Source organism: Rhinopithecus bieti, unplaced genomic scaffold (assembly GCF_001698545.2).
Source record: "Rhinopithecus bieti isolate Rb0 unplaced genomic scaffold, ASM169854v2 scaffold_4180, whole genome shotgun sequence".
In the NCBI taxonomy this organism is placed as follows: domain Eukaryota; kingdom Metazoa; phylum Chordata; class Mammalia; order Primates; family Cercopithecidae; genus Rhinopithecus; species Rhinopithecus bieti.
This window is the reverse complement of record NW_016804388.1, coordinates 202,953-225,002: the sequence shown is the minus strand read 5'-3', so window position 1 is coordinate 225,002 and position 22,050 is coordinate 202,953. Positions and strand designations below refer to the sequence as shown.

Below are 22,050 nucleotides of genomic sequence, written 5' to 3'. Positions count from 1 at the left end.
CTCTCTACAATGGAATTCTACAATGCCATATGGCAAAAGCCTGTATTTTCCAAATTTTCCTCAGTAAACTTGCAGTGATTTGAAAGAAACTTTTTTTATTTTACTAAAATAATTCACGTATAGATCTCTGTTCCCCATCCTGTCTTCCTATAATTTTAGAAATTCTATCGCTTTTGTGTCTCTCATATCCCAGTCTCCGGGCAGACCTCTTGGTCTCAGCAGAGTTGCACAGGTGGGAGGGCTACCTACAAACTGAAGTCTTTTCAAAATGCATGGCATCCTACAGCTTGGGAGGGCTCCAAAGGCCACACAACCTACTTCTGAGTACAGACAGCAACTCATTTTTCTTTTCTTTTCTTTTTTTTTTTGGAGTGGGGAGTCTTACTCTGTCACCAAGGCTGGAGTGCAGTGGTGCCATCTCGGCTCACTGCAGCTTCCACCTACCCAGATCAAGCATTTCTCCTGCCTCAGCCTCCCAAGTAGCTGGGATTACTGGCACACACCACCGCCCAGCTAATTTTTGTATTTTTAGCAGAGACGGGGTTTCACCATGTTGGCCAGGCTGGTCTCGAACTCCTGACCTCAGGTGATTTGCCCACCTCGGCGTCCCAAGGTGCTGGGATTACAGGTGTGAGCCACTGCACCCAGCTGGCAACTCATTTTTCATATCGACCAGACCAAAGCAATGTCCTCTGTGAACACACCCACCCAGAGTGGGAAGAAGGAACCATTCAATTAAATCCCTCTGTACCCAAAGGAGGTGGAGGGGTCACAGATGAGTCATTAACATCTTAAAAGTGCTGCAGAGATGATGAAAATAATATAACCGAAATTCAAAAGAAAGTGTACTAAAGAAGAGGATATGCACAGCAGAAAGTCACACCTACAGTGCAGAGAGTGCTTCTGTGAGACGGAAATGCATCCAGACCCCAAAAGATACAGGGCATGCATCCAGCATCCACAGATGAAAGGAAACAATTAGGCAAGGCCATCCGGGGAAATGGTCAACGCTGACGTATGGCATGGGGATTCTCCTCGGGTAATAAACACAAAGAAGGAAAACATGATTTGTACAAAGAGGTCTGTGGCAGCCTCACACCTAAGACGAAATGCCATTCACAATCTGCATGCTCAGTGGCAGAGTACATACAGAGAAATACGTTACACGGCACATCATCGCCCAAATGGATCGTGGAAAGGTCACCACAAACAATCATGAAAATTACATGGCGACACAGAGAAACATGTATCAAACATCAGATTTGAAAAGCTGTATGACAAAAACACATCTGTGTTATGACGACAGCCATGTACATCGTTTACGCTCAATGCTATGGTCTGAAAAGGCGCACTGATGAAACAGCTCATCCACGAGGGTAGCAGGGACCATGGAGAATACATTTTTTCATCTCCTTATTTTTTCTAACTCTACTGTTGCCATTCGTGCAATGACTAAATGCTATTTGGTCCTCTTAAAAAATACCCGGGCCCCCTTTTTTTTTTTTTTTTTTTTTTGGAGACGGAGTCTCGCTCTGTCGCCCAGGCTGGAGTGCAGTGGCCGGATCTCAGCTCACTGCAAGCTCCGCCTCCTGGGTTCACGCCATTCTCCTGCCTAAGCCTCCCAAGAAGCTGGGACTGCAGGCGCCTGCCACCTCGCCCGGCTAGTTTTTTGTATTTTTTAGTAGAGATGGGGTTTCACCGTGTTAGCCAGGATGGTCTCGATCTCCTGACCTCGTGATCCGCCCGTCTCGGCCTCCCAAAGTGCTGGGATTACAGGCTTGAGCCACCTTTCAAGCTGTACAATGAGTAGAAGAGAAGGGAGGGTTTCCTCCAAGTGAGTCTCCTACAGCATCACAGCTGGAATGTGGTGTCTTGTTGAAATGCAGATTCAGTTTCAGCAATTTGGGGCGGGGCTCTCCAGTAACGCCAATGCTGCTGGGTTAGGGTTAGAAAGCAAGAGTCTACAGCACCTAAGTGACCAATATTGCCAATGTCTCCCCTCAGATTTTTTTTTTTTTTTTACTGCAGCCTCAACCATAGGGATCACGACACGATGTGGACAGCACTGGGAACAGAGAGGTGGGCACAGGACACATGGCACCCTGTGCGCCTGTTTGAGGCCAGGCCTTTGTTGCCTCCCGGCACAGCCTGGCGTCCCCCAGGGGAGTAAGAGGGTTGCTCTTAGGAAAGCACGTTGTGATTTCAAGCAAGGCAGCACCAAATCTCCCAGTGCACATCCTTCATAAAAAATCTTGCTTTCAAGATGAGTTCTACGGCTCTTTCTGGTCAGCTTTCAAAGAGGTCCTCATCTGGAATGGGGTACTCAAATCTAAGGACATGGAGACCCTGCCTACATGCAGCGGGCCTGGTAGAGTCTTCAGAAAGAGTAGTCAGGACCCCCGGCACCAGGGTCCTTGTCAGCCTCGAACTCTGGAACTGGCAGGTGCTCCCCTTGACAGAGTTAATTTGTGAACTGATGAAAGAAAAGAAAAGAGAAAGAAAGAAAGCGAGAGAGAAATAGAAGAAAGAGGGAAAGGGGGAAGGGAGGAAGGGAGGGAGGGAGAGAGGGTAAAACAAAACAAAACAAAAGCTATTCAATCATTAACCAGTTTAAATGAACTTTTCCAGTGTCTCGGACAAGAGCATTTCCTTCAAGGACACACTCTCCTTAGGGGGAGAAGCAACCTACTTTTCCATTCAATGCCTCTTCTGGGAAGAACAGACCTTCTCTTGATCCTCCACAATGGCTGGGAACTTCCCCCACCTCCACCCGCCCTTTTAAACAGCTACTACCACCCATCCATGCAATCATTCCCACTCATTTACCTCCCAGCTCTCCAACCCCAAGATCTCTGTGTTTTTACCCAAATTACCATCTGGTTAGCATGAAGCACAAAACCAGAAAATATCAGGTCTTGCTTACTCCCCACCACGCTCTAAAGATAATTTTTTTTGACAAGAACTTGGCCAGCAATGCCATTTGTCACAACAAGATGCAGCACGTCACATGCTCTGCACAGCCCACGTCGATCTCTGAGGTGCCTTCACCACTGTTGTGGGACAAGCCCATGCCCTGCTCAAGACCAAAGAAACACTTTTAAGGTGCTTTGGCCTAAAGACTAGACCCAGGGTCCAGAGCCTCCTGGCCTTAGGGGTGAACTCCCCCAACATCCACTAATACTATGGGACTTCCTATGCATCCCACAGCCTCCTGTAAACACAGAATTGCTGTGAATGACAGGAACACCCCCAAAGTGAAGTCAACTGACACTTAATGTTCTTCAGAGAGAACACAAGACATTAAAATACAAGTGCTGAAAATCCAAGGGTCAATATGATTTCCATTCCAAACCCAAGCTTTCAGTACACACACACACACACACGCACACTCCTCTCTCTCTCTCTCAAATTCATGAACTCTTCTCGGAAAAAAATATTTAATAGTTAAGGCTTTAAAAAATATGACAGCAGTCCACATACTTGGCCAAACAGAAGTTCCTTCGCACAGGTCCAGTAATCACATCTCCTTTATATATTCACTGTGAGGCTTTTTTTTTTTTTTTTTTTTTTTTTTGGGAAGGCAGCTTTTCAAATGTGTTTATTAGATTGCATGCACGCTGACTTTGCTATAATTAAAATACAGTTATGCTGACATCCACTGCCCTCATTAGCATGCGTTTCTTCCCTGAGGTTTTGTCAAACCTTCAAAAAATCCTTTTCCAAACAGTTATTCATAACTATTTACCCACCGGGTCAAGGCCCCTGGGCTTTCAGAGACACATCCACTGTGAAATGCACTCTGGTCCCCACCCCAGCCACCAGGCCACCCACCACTGGCCGCAGCAGTGTGTGAGCACCAGCACCCGCACATCTTTGCCACTGCCCTGCTGGTCTGAGTACACCCCTGAGGATGGAGGGGCTCTCCCAGACACTGTCCCACCATGAGCAGACCCAGGGCAGCGGGCAAGAAATCCAACCTCTCTTTAGGGTGGGAGGAGGGGTGTTTTCTGCGAGACACGAGTCACCACTCAGCCCTCAACTGGCTTCACTCCTGAGTCTGAGTGGTGAGCTTAAGAGTGGCCGGAGCATCCACACAACACGTCTGCTGGACCAATTGACAATGGTCAGGCCACCATTCAGAACTGTTAAGTGCACCCCAGCACGCTCACCCACCACCTCGCTTCAGCATCTGTGAATCTGTATCCTGAGTCCCCTGCTCTTCGGCCCCTCTGACTCCCTTCCCGGGACATGCCAGAAGTCTATACCCTGCTCAGGTGAGCAATTCGGCCTCTCTTTCTGGGGTCCTGGTCTTGGGCTTGAAAGCCTCTCTGGCTGGTTCCTCCGGGTGCTTGGCTCGGGAGGGAGGTTCAGTTGACTTGGGCCCTCGCCTCGTGCCTGCGTGGGGCTTGCAGCTGGCCTTGATGGGTGGGGCACGCCTCTGCATGAGTCCCCCAGGCCCAGCTTCAGGCCATGCTCGGGACTGGCCCTCAACTGGCACTGGTGATGCTGGGTTCTCAGACTCTCTCTCTGATCTCTGCCACGATCTGGTCCTGATTGTCCTCCTCCTGGTCCTCACAGTCCCATCCAGTGCGCCTCAGGCGGTAGCGGGGAGACCGTCCGTGGTTCCCGTTGGCCTCCTCGGGGTAGTAGTCCTGGTAGCCTTCTTGCTGGACATGTAGTGACCGTCTTCCTTCCCTGTCGTGGGCCCTCAGGACAGAGGCTCATCCTCCGGGATATGGCAGTTGGCCCATCCGGTGAGTCCTGGATCCCTTCAGCCTCGTGGCCGTGGGGTGGGTGCCCGCGGAGTCCTTCCACCTCCTCCACCGCCTCCTGGCCCACTTCGTCCGTGTCTCACGGGTGGCCGCCGCTCGTTGAGCCCAGTGTACTCCTCCCCAAGTTGGCAGTCCATTGCCTCCAGGTAGCTGTCGTCCTCGGGGCAGATAGCGATTAGTAGGTGATGCCCTCCTCCCTCCCTCAGGGCAGGCCATCTCGTCATAGTCCTCCTCCTCGGTAGGTGTTGATTCACATAGTCCGGAACTCGGAGCCCCATCACAGGCTACTGGTTGTGCAACTCCTTGTTCCTCGGGTGCGTGTGGCCCTTCTCTGGCCGCAGGGCAGCAGCTCCAGGCCCTTCGGGCACATAGCACCTCCAAGGCAGCTCCATATCCTCGCCATCTCCGGCTCCTGGCTGTGGGGGACAGGACCCGGTCTCACCCTATGGTCCAACATGCCGCTCCCCGCGCTCTCACGCTTCCGGTGGGCCATGGCGGGTGCTCATGCGGCCATCATCACCCAGAGGCAGCCACTGTGGGGAGGAACATTGGGAAGGACAGAGTCAAAACCCCACAAAGCCCAGCCACGTGTGGGGCCACTTCACCACAGCACCTCCCACCACGTTCTCCCGCAGCACCTCCCACCACGTTCTCCCACAGCAATGTGAATGCACATCCATTCAAACAATGCGCCATCCACCCCGGCTGACTCATCATCAGAACAACATGCATCCACGCCAAGAAGAATGAGGGCACATGGAGCTCCAGGAAAAGCAGTCAAGGGAGGCACCAGCAACTCGCCAGGACACCTGCCTCTCCCCAAGAACCCACCGGCTCATTCCTGACTTCTCACTCAATTTGGATAGCCCAGGTGACCAAGACAAATGGTCATAAGATCAGGTTGTTTGCTCTCAAGAAGAAAACGAGCAGCTTTCATTAAGAAGACATAATGAGGACCCATGAGGAGGGATGTTAACTCTTCCCAATCTAAATCCATGGCCCTTCAAAGACTAACTTGGGTCCCTTCCCCTTCAGGCTTATCCCATCCTCTCCCTCCTCTTCCCCTTCAAACCGAACAATGCTTGCAGAGGAACTGGATGTGCAGGAACCATCCAGGCTGAGCAATGTGCAGGAAAGCTCAACACAAGTCCCCAGCATGGCAGACTGGAGGGCTCAAGAGAGGGGACAGCACTGCTCGGCCATGGCGGGAAGAGGACAAAGGGTGCAGCTGCAGCCTGCAGGTATCGTGGGGTGACAGGGCAGCTGCAGAAACCTGGCAGGCCAAACTGGGAAAAGGCCTGGACCCCATGCCCTGGACTCTGCACTCTATCCCCCAAACCACACTGCTATGGCTTTAATATGTCCCCCAAAGTTCATGTGTTGGAGACTTAATCCCTAATGCAACAGTGCTGACAGGTGGGACCTTTAAGAGGTGATTAGGTCATGAGGGCTGTGCTCTCATGAATGGATTAATATCTCTGTCTTGGGAGGAAGTTCTTTACTGTGAGAGTGTGTTTGTTATAAAAGTGAGTTCAGCTCTCTCCTGCTTTCTCTCTCACTCTCCCTCACCTTCTCACCTTCTGCCTTGGGATGACACAGCAAAAAGGCCCTTTACCAGATGCTGACACTTTGACCTTGGACTTCCCAGCCTCCAGAACTGTCAAAAACAAATCTCCAGTCTTCATATAACCACCCAGTCTCGGGTATTCTGTTATAGCAACAGAAAACAGACTAAGACATACGCAGAGTCACTGAGCAATTTTCAACATTTTTTCTTTTAGCCCTGTCTCTCTGGGCCTGGCATGGGGACAGAGGCTAGAGGCAGGGAGATGACTGAAAAGGCTATTCTATCCTCTAGGGGAAAGCAAGGGGCTAGCATCAGGAAAGTGGCACAGAGGACATCCAAAAGTTTGCTTAACGTTCTATTTCTTTTTTTTTTTTTTTTTTTTTGGATGGAGTCTTGCTCTGTCGCCCAGGCTGGAGTGCAGTGGTGCCATCTCGGCTCACTGCAAGCTCCACCTCCCAGGTTCATGCCATTCTCCTGCCTCAGCCTCCCCAGTAGCTGGACTACAGGTGCCCCCCACTACACCGAGCTAACTTTTCGTATTTTTAGTAAAGACGGGGTTTCACTGTGTTAGCCAGGATGGTCTCGATCTCCTAACCTCATGATCCACCCGCCTCAGCCTCCCAAAGTGCTAGGATTACAGGCGTGAGCCACCGCGCCCAGCAACGTTCTACTTCTTAAGCTAAGTGTTTCCCCAAGTGTTTGTCATATTCTTTCAACTGTACTCTTACATTACACATTCCTTTTTGCTTGTATGATACTTCAATTATTTAAAAAAACATATTCCAGTAGTCCAGTTAAGAGCTTGCATACTTGAAAATGCTTAAAATGGTAAATATTTTACTGCAATTTTTAAAAAGAAAAAAAAAAGGAGAGCTTAAACTAAAACAGTAGAGAGGACAGTGGAGAAGTGGCTCAGCGAGCACCTTAGGTAGCAGAAGCAAGGGGTCTGGGCTCAGATGGGAGCAGGGAGTGAAGATGAAAGAGGAGCTATCAGTGACCCTCAGCAGTCACTGCCCGGCCCGGGCTCTGATCTTGCCTTCCTGTACCTCCTCTTCCCCTGTTGTCTTTTTAGGGCACAAACTCAAGGCCTTCCATATTATATCCCCCAGAGCTCCCAACACAGCACCTTGTTTGTAGTAGTGCCCAAAACACATCTTGTTATGAGACTGAGTGTACCAGATAGTCACAGTTACAGCAGTATGAACATTCTCAAAAGAATGAAGAAGGAGGTAATTATTTCATCCAGTCCCGACACTCAGAGTGTGGGCACAATTACTGATGGAGCCACATGCTTCCAACGTGTGAATTCACTCCAAGGACACTTGACATCGAAAGAAGTAATGTTTACTCCGCCACCTGCACAGGCTTGTCCATGGCCGTGTCTCAAGACCATCACTAGTAAGCGGAACAATTCTCAGCACTCTCCCTAGAGTGGCCCACAGACAGCAAAGATGTCCCACACCAGCAAAACTGTCACTGAGAAGGACCCTGCAGGGCCTGTTACCCCCTTCCCAAACCCTGAAACTGGCAGGACAATTCAAAAGAGCTGTTCCCCAGAAGAGAACAAGGGGCCAGCACTCACTAAGACATCAGCAACCCAGATGTGTCAGAGGACACATCAAGAACACTGAGCTGTCTCAAAGGCCACACACAGTTTGACACCAGAATTCTTATCTTCACAGAGGACAGCCAGTCACAAGAAACAGGTTGCAGGAGTGATGTCAGGGACTTAGCAACCACAACTCTCGGACACAATCACCAGTAACTACATTCCTCAAGACCGTCTCTCAGAAGCATGTGCTGAATGCAGCTGCTAACACGCAACCAGATGTCCATGTCTTAACTGTCAGGACAGCAAAGGGCAGATGGTACGTCACTGGCACATGAGCACACAGCTCCCATTCCTTGCACAGCGGTGCTGTCTCTATGGCATCCCTGTATGTCGCCAGGCTGTAGACACCAAGCTGTGCACATTGAAGGTAGGTACACACTTGTTAGAGAACGAACTAAAGTACACAGTACTCTATCTTAACTTCAAATTCTCTGTCATCCACGGGAATAAAATCTGTAATATACACATAGAAATATGTATACCAACACTAAATAAAATATTCTCTGGGCCAATATAAGACATAAGGGCTAAAATACACACTACAATAACATGGAACAGTCCCCGATCCTATTAAAATACTGTCCAAGTTTTCAAACATGAAAACACTGAGGACACTGTAGGAGAACTACAACAGAACCAGGAGTTTATTTTCCACTGGTGTTTCCCACAAGCTCTCCAAGCCTTCAAATGATTTCAGAAAAATTTATCCCAGATGTGTAACACTACCACAACCATGTAATTTGGACTACAATTACTCAATTCATCACTTACCACTGCTTCCTATACTTTTTGCATTTCTTTCTCTTGAACTATTTAGGGGGATTTCATTTTTACTTTGTAAAAATAATTGTTAGAGTCATTTTGTTTAGTTAGGAGGTAACCCTTTTGTGTCTATAAAATGGCTCCGATCTCACACACAGAATGATATCTTTGCTGGGTATAAGATTATTGCATTGTTGGCCGGGCCCGGTGGCTCAAGCCTGTAATCCCAGCACTTTGGGAGGCCGAGACGGGCGGATCTCGAGGTCAGAAGATCAAGACCATCCTGGCTAACACGGTGAAACCCCGTCTCTACTAAAAAATACAAAAAACTAGCCGGGCGAGGTGGCGAGTGCCTGTAGTCTCAGCTACTCGGGAGGCTGAGGCAGGAGAATGGCGTAGACCCGGGAGGCGGAGCTTGCAGTGAGCTGAGATCCGGCCACTGCACTCCAGCCTGGGTGACAGAGCAAGACTCCATCTCAAAAAAAAAAAAGATTATTGCATTGCATCCTTTTCACAATGTGTCTAACACTTTTCACAGTGTCTAACACTGTTCCACTATCTTCTAGCTTACAGCCTCGCAGATGTGCACTTTAATTCTAATCAGATTCTTTTTACCTTGGTACAAAAATCTATTCCTTCTGTCTGGAAGCTGATACAATTTCCTCTCCACTCTTAGAGTTCAGAAATTCCAGCCAACTATGTCTGGATAAGGGTCTTTTTTAATTTTACGAGGGTCTCATTAATTTTATGTGAGATTCATTTGCTGAGCCCTTTCCACATCAAGTCCCACATCTTTAGCTACAGGAAGATTCTTGTTATTTCTTTGTTTCTTTCCCTAATGGCCTTTTCCTCTTCCTGGAATATCTCTGGAATTTGCCCTCCAAATCACTTAACTTGACACTCATAGTACCCATTTCACATTTTTTTTCTGTGTGGTATAAATTAGTTCCTCCATTTGACCTTCCAAAACACTAACTCACTTTTCAGCAAGATGTGGCATGTGACCTGTCTTTGCTCTTGCTGGCAACAAAGGGTCCCTAAGACACCAGTGCAGGTCTCTCAGTGAGTGGTGGATGGCTGGACAGTGTAAGATACAATGGGAGATGATTTTATGGTGAGCTGGAGGCAGTCAGGGCAGTGATCTGGGACTTTATTGTTGAGATGTGAAGAGGTGCCTGTATTTTTTAGGTACGACAGAGATAGGCTGTCCTCAGCCAGATCTGCTTGCTTCCAGGGAAAGTGTCCACCCCTCCTAGAGGCACAGGAATAAGGTGCTCCCCTGAAACTCCCTGAGTCTGTGTGCTGCACCTGCCCCCAGCTCCAGAAGTTCCAGACTTTTCATGGAAGAGTCCAAACTTCTTCCCTTGGAGCAAGCAAATCCAGTCACTGTCTAGAATCTTTTATTCTTTACATAGAAATATTTAACCCATGAGAAAGTTTACACATACAAGGTAGGGAGCAGCTTCGTGTTCCCCATGATGGTTACCCCAGTGATTTTCAAGCTTTGTTACCCATTAAAAATCCTGATGCCTGGGTCACACCTCATACCAATGACCCTGGAATGCCTCAGACAGGAACCAGGCATCAGTAGTCCTAAAGGTTTCCCAGGTGATTCCAATATACAGCAAAGTGTGGGCACCACGGCTTTACTTAGATAACCCAATACCCTTTATTAAATAGACCATTCTGTTTCTCACGTCTTACAGTGACCAACCATCTCAACTTTAACACTCAAAGTCTCATGTCCCAGGAAACACTCAGTTCCAGAGGAACTGGGATGGCTGGTCACCCTGCATGTCATACACTAATTTTTTTTTTTTTTTTTTTTTTTTTTTTTTGAGACTGAGTCTCGCTCTGTTGCCAGGCCAGAATGCTGTAGTGTGATCTTGGCTCACTGAAACCTCCGTCTCCCAGGTTCAAGTGATTCTCCTGCCTCAGCCTCCCAAGTGGCTGGGATTACAGGTGTGCGCCACCATGCCCAGCTAATTTTTTTTTTTCTTTTAGTAGAGATGGGGTCTCACCGTGTTGGCCAGGATGGTCTCCATCTCTTGACCTCGTGATCCACCCGCCTCAGCCTCCCAAAGTGCTAGGATTACAGGTGTGAGCCACCGCGTCCAGCCATCATACACTAAATTCTTACATAAAATTAGATCTGTCCCTGGACTTTCTAGTCTATGTCATTTCTATCTGCCCAGAAACAGTACCATGCCATTTTCATTATTATGACTTTAGAGCATATTTTAATATGACATGAGGCAAGTTCTCTCTCATTATTCTCATTTTTTTATCTTCCCTTGCTATTTTCAAATTTATTCTCCCAAAATAACTTAGGAGTTAAGTGGTTTCAAGTGTCCCCAGTATTCCACTGAAATTTTGGCTGGAGTAACTTTAAGTTATAAATTACTTTAGGGAATTTTTTTTCTTTTGAGACAAGGTCTCACTCTGTCACCCAGGCTAAAGTGCTGCACGATCTCGGCTCACGGCAGTCCGCCTCACGGGTTAAAGTGATTCTTGTGCTTCAGCCTCCTGAGTGACTGGGATTACAGACATGTGTCACCACCCTCAGCTAATTTTTGTATTTTTTGTAGAGAAGAGATTTTTCCGTGTTGGCCAGGTTGGTCTCCAACTCCTGGCCTCAAGTGATCTGCCCATCTCGGTCTCCTAAAGTGCTGGGATTATAAGAGTGAGCCACTGCGCCCAGCCTCAGAAATTTTTCATACTTAACAACACTGAGTCTTTTTACCCAATTTCACCCCCCAAAAAAATCTTCCTATTTATTCAAGCCTTAAATGCCTCTCAACAGCTTTGTAAATTTCTTTATAGCTGTAGACATCTCATATGAAGTTTTTTCTTAAATATAATATTTTTGTGGCTGTTGTGAATAGATCTCCTCTTCCTTACATATTTACCTGGTTATTGTTGGTATACAGAAGAAAATGATACTGATTTTGTAAAAATAGGTTTTACTAAGCTATTTTTAAATACTAATAGTTTGTAGTTGATAATATTTTTCTAGGTAAATGATGTCACCTTCAGAAGTCATCATTTTGCTTCCCCTTTCCAGCACGTGGTCATCTTGTCTAACTATCCTGCCTTGCACTTCCCTGCACAGTTAACAATGGCACTAAGAGGCACCCTTGACTTACTCCTCATTGTGACGAAAATGCTTTCACTTTACCAGGGCTGAACCAGGGGAGACGAGGGACGCCCCAAAAACCTAAGCAATCAAAATAAATAATATTTTAAAGCAATGCTTTAAAAATCAAAATTAATACAAAATAAATCCATGATGAACAAAATATCAACATTTTATTGGTTGATACCAAGGATTGGTATTCTTGATTTTTCCTGTTGCCTCCGGCTGCAATATGTGGCTTGGCTGTGGACTGGTAATGATCCCGTTTTTCACCATGACTACAATGCCAGCACTGGCTAGCGGCAGCTCTTTTCCTGAGTTTGACACCACAGACATTCTGATCCAGTTCTCTTTCCCATGGGTACAAAGGGTAAGCGACCCACAGCAGCTGCCCAGGAAGGCAGCCATGTCTTCAAAGACTCCACAGAATTACACTGAACCTACCGAGGCACTATTGGTATAAGACAAAGGGCCCTCCTGTTAAAGATGAAGACTGAAGGTCCTTGTTTCAATTCAGACCTCTGTTTACTGTGAGGCCTGGGGCAAGATATTTAATGGGGAGATGGCCTTCCTCTCCTTAGGAAATTGAAAATGACAGTATGTGCCTGCAGGGCTTGAAGTGAGTTAAAGAAGAGAGTAACCAGTGCAGGCCTGTACTCCATAAACACTACATAAAGGGAGTTAAGGAAAATGTCAATGAAGTGGTCCAGGAGAGGATACCTGATAAGGTGAATGTCTTAGATGGGAACAGGGAACTCTGCTGACACAGGTGGCTGGGAGTGGCTGTGGCCAGGTGACACTGTCCCTGGCTGTGTATGCAAAGTGCATCTCTGCAATGGAATACAGGTGCATCTTGGAGGGACTGCGGAAAGCGGGGAGAGGTCCCTGTGGAAAGCTAAGACTTACTCCTCCAATGCAGTGATTCACTCACTTCGGTGGGCACAAGGCCCACCTGGAGAGTGTGCGGGTTCATGGTCCAAGATTCCAAGGTGGTGGGCCAAAGGTCCAGAGCTGCAGGTGGTTCTCATGTCAGAGGTCCAACACTGCACTTGAAAACTGCTCTAAATAGAGGCTTGCAGGTCTCTGGTGACTGCCCAGGGAATGGATCTGATCTCCTTGTCAACAAATACAAAGCCCTCCCTTGGTAGCCTAGGCCCACCACATTCCAAGCCTTCTTCCCCTACTCCAGGGGATGGAGAGCGAGGACAACTGTCCCCAGCTTCTTCAAACAAGGGCAAAGGTGGGTGGCCTGGCAGGAAGGGGCTATGCAGAGCACAGCAGATAATTCCCAAGCCACAAAGGTAGGCTGTGGTCAAGGGGAGGTGAGAAGGAAAGGTGGGCAAAAGTGTAGGCAGAAATAAGCGGTTCTTTCCAAGAAAGAGTTCTCCTACTGGATTTCTGGTATCTCATTTAGTTCACTAAAAGCATACTCCTGCAAGGAACTAACACATTGCCTTTTGCACAGAAGCAGTTTGCAGCCTGATTAGATAAAGAATTCCATTTAAGACACCTCAACGTGTAAGCAACTTTTTCAGAAAGCCCTTTAGTGCCTGAAGGAAGGTTCCACATAGCTGCCAAATTCCAGCTTTCTGGGCTGCCAGACTCTCAAAACGTCTGGCCTAAAGATCTCCAATTACTTTAACCGCATACTCCTTCTAGGGATACAACTGTTACATGGGGACAGCTGCCCTGTAGGAGGGCAGGAGAGAGCCGCAGATATGACTAATCATCTAGCACATCATTTGTGAAACTGATGTGGGCAGACTTCTGTACTCAGAGGGTGACTGCTTCTGAGGGCACATCACCTCCCAGCACCGAGGACTACAATCTGTTTTGCTCAGTGTTCTCAATAGGAAACACAGAGAAGAATGGAGGCCCACTCGCAGTTGTCCCACCCGGAGAAAGCCGGTGTTCATTTGGTGGTTTCTTTCTTTCCAGTCTTTTATCTGTGCATCTCTTTTGCATAGCTGAGACCTTACTGTAAACACAGATCCATGTTGTTCTCTTTTAACACGTGGTAAACAACACAAGCTCTCCATAGGTATCGTTTTAATGGCTACATCCTATTTCCCAGCTGAATAGGTATCATCTGACCACTACAGACTGAATGTCTGCATCCCCCGACAAAATTCACATGCAGAAATCCTGACCCCCAGTGTGATGGCATTAGGGGGTGGGGTCTTTGGGGAGTGATGAGGTCATGAGGGTGGAGCTCATGAGTGGGACTGTGCCCTGATGAAAGAGACCCCAGGCCGGGCACGGTGGCTCACGCCTGTAATCCCAGCACTTTGGGAGGCCGAGGCAGGCAGATCACAAGGTCATGAGTTTGAGACCAGCCTGGCCAACAGAGTGAAACCCCATCTCTACTAAAAATACAAAAAAAAAAAAAAAAAAAAATTAGCCAGGCATAGTGGCATGTACCTGTAATCCCAGCTACTTGGGAGGCTGAGGCAAGGAGAATCGCTCAAACCTGGGCGGTGGTGGGAAGAGAGAGAGAGAAGAAAAAGAAGCCAGAGAGCTGCCTTGCCCCTTTCACCACATGTGGACACAGAAAGGAGACGGCCACCTATGAACCAGAAAGCAGACAGACCTCACCAGACACGGAACCTGCCCATACCTTCATCACAGACTTCCCAGCCTACAGAACTGTGAGAAATAAATGTCTGCTGTTGGAGCCACCAAGTCTATGGCGTTTTTTGATATAGCAGCCTAAGCTGACTGAGACACTAACTATTCCCCTGCTGAACCCACATTATGTCCTGGTTTTGCATAATAAGCAATGCTGTTTATTCTGCGTTTCCCTCATAATATACTACAGGCGTTTTCTCTCCTCCCAGAGCCTTTATCCAGGACCCTTTGAAACTGTCTTTGCTACTTACAGTGACAATCCATGGCCCAGGTCCTCAGATGAGCCCAGGAGGGAGTTAACCGTCTCTACAGTGGGGGCTGGGGGCTTTGCACTGCAGAGCATGTATGCAAACATACTCAGGTCCTTTGCTTCTAGTCAATCATATTAAAGATAAATCCTGTACAACACACCATCTGGAAAGCAATTCAAATGTACAGGAGAAGCATGATTACCTGCTACATGTCCAAGAAAATGAGTCCCCATGTCCAGACTCAATTAATTCTATAACAGCACATAAATCAACAGGAAATGCGGCCCCCGACACGGTGCTCGCCACTCGCCTCCTGAAACATCCTAATGAGATGTGGGAAATAAAGGCTCATTGTCAACAATAAAGGGCTCCAGTGTCCTTATTCTAAACCATGTTTTTCTTTTGCACGGGAAAATAGCATTAGCTGGTGCTTAGAAGAGCTGGTAATATAGCAGACCAGATGAGAAATAGCTATTCAGTGACCACAATACAGGCTGGGTGAAAACGTATCATACAAATGAGAAACAGACTCAGCCAAATTGTTCCTGACACCAATCTTGTCCCCCATTTGGTCTTGCATGTTGTAAAGATAATATTATTTTGTTCCTTTCAAATATAATTTAGTTGCTTTCACTATACACGACGTGGGTTTGAACAGTCCTGGAGAATGCTTGCATGATTAGCCCAAGCATTTCAGACAAAAGCCACTGAATAAGTATTTCACTTCAAGATCATGGGCAACCGCAAGCTCTGGAAAGACACTAATAAATTAATCTTCCAAAAACCATACTGATGTCCAACACTGTCAAGCAAGGCTCTCTAACCTAGCTTAGAGTCACAAAGGGATGTGTTTCTCTTTGGAAAATGGCAGTGAAACGGACAAAAATATTGAGCACACACTAAACCTTCAATAACAGGATCCTAGGTAAATCACTGTTAGCATATGCACAAGACACTTTTGTGGTGTCTGAAATATTTACAAAAGGCTTAGCATGTAATATGCATTGTTATGATTTATTCACAACCAAATAAACATAGAATCAACTGTGAAGAGATGCATTAAGACGTTAGCAAGGGCTGCCTTCGAGTGATGGGACGACGGTACCTATTTCCTTCCTCTCGTCATTCCTGGCTACAGTACTTCTACAGACAAATAACATAAAAAAGACAAGCACCATGGACTGAAAGCCCTCTGCAGCCCGGGAAGCCTTGGGCAGCCATACCTGTCAGGTGACATTTCTGCAGTGGGAAGGGGTGTTAAGTCTCAGCAGCCCTTGGAAGAAGCCTGGGGTTAATGTCAGGCCTAACTTCTTCCTTCTGGGTACTGAATATGCTGGGACATCTGCCCCACTGCATCCTCATCTCCAAATAAGCAAAAGGCGATAATCTGCCCTTTACATATCATTAAAACTGCTGTCAGACCTTCATCATCAATACTAGTCTCCAGGAAATGGCATTTTCAATATCTCACAATGTAGTCCACACCTGAAAGCAGCATTAATGCCATAACAGGAACAGAGTAACTGTGCGCACTTCTGGCCCGGCAGGTATTTGCTGTTCTTCCTGGGTTACAGTAAGAAGTCTACTCTCTCCCACAAGAACCTCTGGAAATAGCGGTGCCTTGGCAAAGTCTACCTCTGCATGTCATGTTTGCTCCTGGATGCCTTTAGGGGAAAAGCGAGATCCAGATAAGAGGGCAACTGAACACAGAACATTACCAGCACTGACCTTTTTCTTAACATGCTGGAGAAGGGGGCGCAGCTTCTGCAGCTGCCAGGACCCTGTGTGAAGAAGTACGCTGCTAAATACACCCTCTACCAGATCCGTCCTCTCAGACAAAGATACCTGTCACCCCCAGAGAAGCGGCCACAAGACTCAAGGGGGAAAAATCTGTTTCTGTTGGTTGCCCTGTGATTTTCACATTTTTCTAGTCATTTCCAAGTGCACGCAGCACTGTGTAGATTTAAAATAAGCCACAGCCATGTTATGGCTGAATCATGTCCCCTCAAAATGCATATGTTCAAGTCCTGATCCCCCATACCTCAGAATATACTTTGTTTAGAAATAGTATCACTGTGGCCGGGTGTGGTGGCTCACTCCTGTAATCCCAGCACTTTGGGAGGCCGAGGTGGGCAGATCACGAGGTCAGGAGATTGAGACCATCCTGGCTAACACGGTGAAACCCTGTCTCTACTAAAAATACAGGTGGTGGCACGCACCTGTAGTCCCAGCTACTCGGGAGGCTGAGGCAGGAGACTTGCTTAAACCCGGGAGGCAGAGGTTGCAGTGAACTGAGATCAGGCCACTGCACTCCAGCCTGGCAACAGAGTGAGATGGAAGGCAGGAAGGCAGGAAGGCAGGCAGGCAGGCAGGCAGGCAGGCAGGCAGGAAGGCAGGGACGGAGGGAGGGAGGGAGGGAGGGACGGACAGAGGGACGGAGGGAGGGACGGAAGGAGGGACGGAGAGAGGAAGGGGATTACTGCAGATGTAATTAGTTGAGATACAATTTGGGTAGGCCCTGACCCAACAGGACTGGTGTCCTTTAAAGAGGGGAACTGTGGAGACAGTCACACAAACGGGCTGAAGGCAGGGCTCTAAAAGCTAGGGAACATCAGAGATGGCCAGCAAACCACCACAAGCAAATGGAGAAGCATGGGACAGACTTTCCCTCACAGCCCTCACGAGGCACCAGTCCTGATGACACCTCGATCCGGGACTTCCAGCCTCCAGAACTGAGACAGTAAGCTTCTATTGTTTATGCCACCCAGTCTGTGGACTTCTTATAGCAGCCCTAATGAACTAAAAAAGTCCATAAGGATCATGCGCCCTTTATTCAAAGTTCAGAGTTTCCTTGTTTTTCATCTTCTGGGAAATTCTCCCACATGTAATCAGGAATATTTTTTCACCTGGGATCTAACTATTGTTTCCACCATTGATCCCTTATTCTTCCATATACATTTTAGAATCCCATTATCAATATCTATTTTTTTAAATCCTGCTGGAAATTTGATTGGGATTGTAATGAATCTACAGGTTGATTTGGGGAGAATTCACAACTATACTGAATCTTGCAATATATAAATACATCTTTCCATGTAGTTGAGTCCTTGATTTCCCTCATCAGCATATTTTAGTCTCCAGCATACAGATCTTGCATATTTTCTTATTTAGACGTATTTCTTTTTTGGGGGGATGCTATTGTAAATGATACCTTTTTTAAATAATTGCTTTTTATTTTTTCTGAGACAGGGTCTCGCTCTGTCACCCAGGCTGGAGTGAAGTGGCACAAATACGGCTCACTGCAGCCTCAACCTCGGGGAATCAAGTGATCCTCCTGCCTCAGCCTTCTGAGTAGCTGGCACTACAGGTGTGTGCCACCATGCTCAGCAACATTTTATTTATTTATTTATTTATTTATTTATTTAGTAGAGAAGAGTTCTTACCATATTGCCCAGGCTGATCTTAAACTCCCGGCTCAAGGGATCCTCCCACCTTGGCCTCCCCCAAAGTGTTGAGATTACAGGCATGAGCCATCACACCCAGCCTACTCATTTCTTAAACTCATTTTTCTTTTATTCAATATTATTTCTATTGATCTACTTAGAGCTAACTTAGATTTCTTTCTTCTGTCATACACATTTTCTTTTGAGCTCGTCCAGTAATATTTTTACTTCATTCCAAAATTCCTATTTTTTTCTTTTTTGTTTATATTGCTCTGCTGCAAATTTCTCTGTTTCTATTAATTTCAGAAGTATCCATCTTTTACCTCATGGAACATGGTTGTAACAGTCACTTTAAAGTCTTTGATAATTTCAACATCTATGTCATCTCAGGGTTGACATTTGTTAATTGCCTTTTCCCTTGAGAATTGCCCGTTTAAAAAATATTTTTAATTGATTGACTGAAGGTCAGATTTTGTTGCTTCTTTGTATCCCAAATAATTGTAGATTGCATCCCAGACCTTTTAATGCTGATTGAAAATGTTGAATGAGAATGTAGAGAATGCTGATTTTCATGTGTCTGCTTCACCAGGCGATCGATCCACTCAGGTTCAGAACACAAGCTCCGGCTCCCCTTCGTTGGGGGATGGTGCTAATGTCAGTGCGGTTTCAAAACCCTTTGCTGTGCTCTGTGAGTTGGCTTCAAGCACGAGCTATTCAGGGATGAAGTCTGGGACCTGGGCCATGGTTTCTATTGCAGCTTAATTCCAAAGCCTTTGCTATGGTTCTCTGGGTATGCCCCATACGTGGAGTTGGTTCCAAAAGCTAAATAAACCCTCTTTTCCAGATTTCCTCTCTCCAAGATATCTTCCATATTCTTCTACTACCAGATGCCCCTTTTCCTGGTTCCTCTGCCCATAAAGTTGGGGCTCTCTCAGAGTTTTAGCCTAACACATCACACTGTTTCATAGTTTCTTGCAACCGCAGCCCCTGCTGAGGGCAAAGCAGAAGGAGAAAGATAAAAAAAAATGGGGATTCTTCCCACCACCTTTATATAATAACCGGTTCCTCCACCCAGAGAGCTGGATTTTCTCTCAGGCTTGTAGGTGCTACTGCTCTGGGTCTGGCAGGGCCAGGAGAGAGGAAAAGACAAAACAAAACAGGGATCCCTCCTACTCTTTGGCTTGCAGGGCTCGTCTTTCCAATTCCCTGGCCAGAAAGACGGATTTCTCACAGAGTTCTGCTGCCTCTGCCCATAGCGCTATTTCCCAAATCAGTCAGCACTCAGATCAAAGGAGGAAAAAACCCAACCACAGAAACTCAGTTCTAGTGTGCTGGGCCTTCCAACTCTAACCCGCTTCCCAGTGGGGCTGCTTTTCATTCTGTTCAGAGTTTTGAGTTCTAATCAGTGAGTGAAATGGGCAATAGTGGGCTTACTCCATCCTGGACAGCACCGTATGTCCTCCATTGATCTCTTCATAGATTTTGGGAGGTACATTAAGTTAAAACCTGCTTTTATTTCATTCGATTCATCAGACACATATCAGTGCCCATCAGTGTTCAGCTAGACCTGACATCATCAGCAGGAAAGGTCACACCACACAAAAACTGGCGGGCTCTGGTTCTTAGGTCTAAACCCCAGTTGGATGCTAGAATCAACCTGGGGAGTTTTATAAAAAATATCAATTCCTGGATCCTGTCCCAGCTCCATGAGGTCAGAATTTCTGGGTGGGGAGAATTTGGACACTCCGGGTAGCTGACAAGCAGCCAAGGCTGAGAACCACTATAATGAATATGACAAAAATGTGAAGGGTCCATGGCCCCATCGTCTCTCAGGGTTCACAGTTTCTGATGGGGAGCTGGATGCCAGGAGGATAAGGAGGAACTGAGTAAGGAACGGGAGAGTTGTGCTGTTACGGGCTGGCCTGACAGCCTCTCCACCACCACTCCCTGCTGCAGGTATCCCAGGTCTTTGTGGTAATAACATGTGACCTTCTTTAATAACACAAAAAACTTCAAAGGCCCTGTCTGACCCCATCACAGTAATCTCCCTGGTGGGCCTTAGGGAAGCAATGCAACTCCCCAGCAGCAACCCTGATACACACACACACACACACACATAAACACACACACACACAAACACACACCCACACACCCCCCCCACACACACACACACACACACACAGCTCTCCCTTCTCTTCACACCCTAACATGCGGCTGAAATAAGGCTGCATGTTCAAAGGACACTTTTAAGGCAGCATATCTCCCCACATTCATCTTCTTCCTTGATCAACAATAGCAAATCATCTCAAGGTCCTTCTAAAAAACGCATGTGCCGGGTGTGGTGGCTCACACCTGTAATCCCAGCATTTTCGGAGGCCAAGGCAGGCGGATAATGAGGTTAGGAGTTCGAGACCAGCCTGGCCAACATGGTGAAATCCCGTCTCTACTAAAAATGCAAAAATCTGCCAGGTGTGGTGGTGTGCACCTGTAATCCCAGCAACTCAGGAGGCTGAGGCAGGAGAATCGCTTGAACCCAGGAGGCCGAGGTTGCAGTGAGCCGAGATCGCCCCACTGCACTCCAGCTTGGGCAACAGAGTGAGACTTTGTCTCAGAAAAAAAAAAAAAATTGCATGCATATAGGACCGAGCCAAGAAGGAAGTGGGTATGTGTCCCTCCAGGGCCCCTACTCCAGATAGAGTCTGGGCTTCTGTCCCTACCATTAGCCTAATGCTTCAGTACTGTCTTGAGGGCTCTAATCACAAAACCAGGAAGCTCAACTATCAAAGTTTCAAAGTGCAGCTTGCTGATTTGGTTCAGCATTTCCATATCATGGAAAAAATGCAAAATTGTTTTCAAAAGCTAACCATTCAAGGATGACCTACGGTTTCAATCCCCCAATCCTCTGAGCTTCTCCATAGCTGAGGTTCTGTTAATTCCCAAGTATCCCTCAGAGGCTAGGTTACGTGGAGCCAGAAAAGGGAATTTCCCGGGTGCTGTGGAAGGAAGTGCCTGGAGGGGAGCTCTGTGGTAAGCCCGAGTCCCCCAACACCAAAACGAAGAAGAGACCCTAGAGTTTAGACGGTGTGGGGACGGCAGAAGTTGTCGTCAAAGCACAGAGCTGGCAAGCACAGCACCAGCTGCCTTGGTTGGAGCTCACAGAGTCCTGGGGGCAAAACTAGAGGTGCCAGTCAGCGAGTAGACTGGGTTCAGGGTGCAGGACACCAGGATCCACAGGGAAGGCAGTCCCTCTGCTATGGTTCAGAAGTCCCTGCCAATACTCACGTGGAAATTTGATTGCCATTATAACAGTATTAAGAGACAGTATGCTGGGGCCGGGCGTGGTGGCTCACACCTGTAATCCCAGCACTTTGGGAGGCCAAGGCGGGTGGATCACGAGGTGGAGATCGAGACCATCCTGGCTAACATGGTGAAACCCCGTCTCTACTAAAAATATAAAAAGTTAGCCAGGCGTGGTGGCAGGTGCCTGTAGTGCCAGCTACTCGGGAGGCTGAGGCAGGAGAATGGCATGAACCCGGGAGGCGGAGCTTGCAGTGAGCAGAGATCGTGCCACTGCACTCCAGCCTGGGCGACAGAGCAAGACTTCGTCTCAAAAAAAAAAAAAGAGAGACAGTATGCTGAAGAGGTGATTAGGCCATGAGGTCCCTGCCCTCAGGAATGGATTAATGCCATCATCCAGGGAGAAGGCTCCTCACAGAGGTTAAGTTCAGCCCCTATCTTGTCTGTCTCTTTGCCATGTGATGTCTTCCGCCATGTTATGAGGTAGCACAAAGGCCCTCACCAGATGCTGGCACCATGCTCTGGGAATTCCCAGCCTCCAGAACTGTGAGCCAAATACTCTTCTTTTTTTTTTTTTTTTTT

The 22,050-nt window shown here is 47.3% G+C and overlaps 1 protein-coding gene across 1 annotated transcript in view; it reads right to left on the bottom strand.

Moving 5' to 3' along the window:
* APBA2 (amyloid beta precursor protein binding family A member 2) overlaps positions 1 to 22,050 on the bottom strand; it is a 199,617-nt gene that overhangs the window by 58,710 nt on the left and 118,857 nt on the right. The window contains 8 exon segments of the mRNA XM_017867685.1: positions 4,282 to 4,489; positions 4,491 to 4,748; positions 4,750 to 4,878; positions 4,880 to 4,950; positions 4,953 to 4,986; positions 4,989 to 5,051; positions 5,054 to 5,173; positions 5,176 to 5,305. Of these exon segments, the coding sequence (XP_017723174.1) occupies positions 4,282 to 4,489; positions 4,491 to 4,748; positions 4,750 to 4,878; positions 4,880 to 4,950; positions 4,953 to 4,986; positions 4,989 to 5,051; positions 5,054 to 5,173; positions 5,176 to 5,265 (973 nt within the window). The 5' untranslated portion in view covers positions 5,266 to 5,305.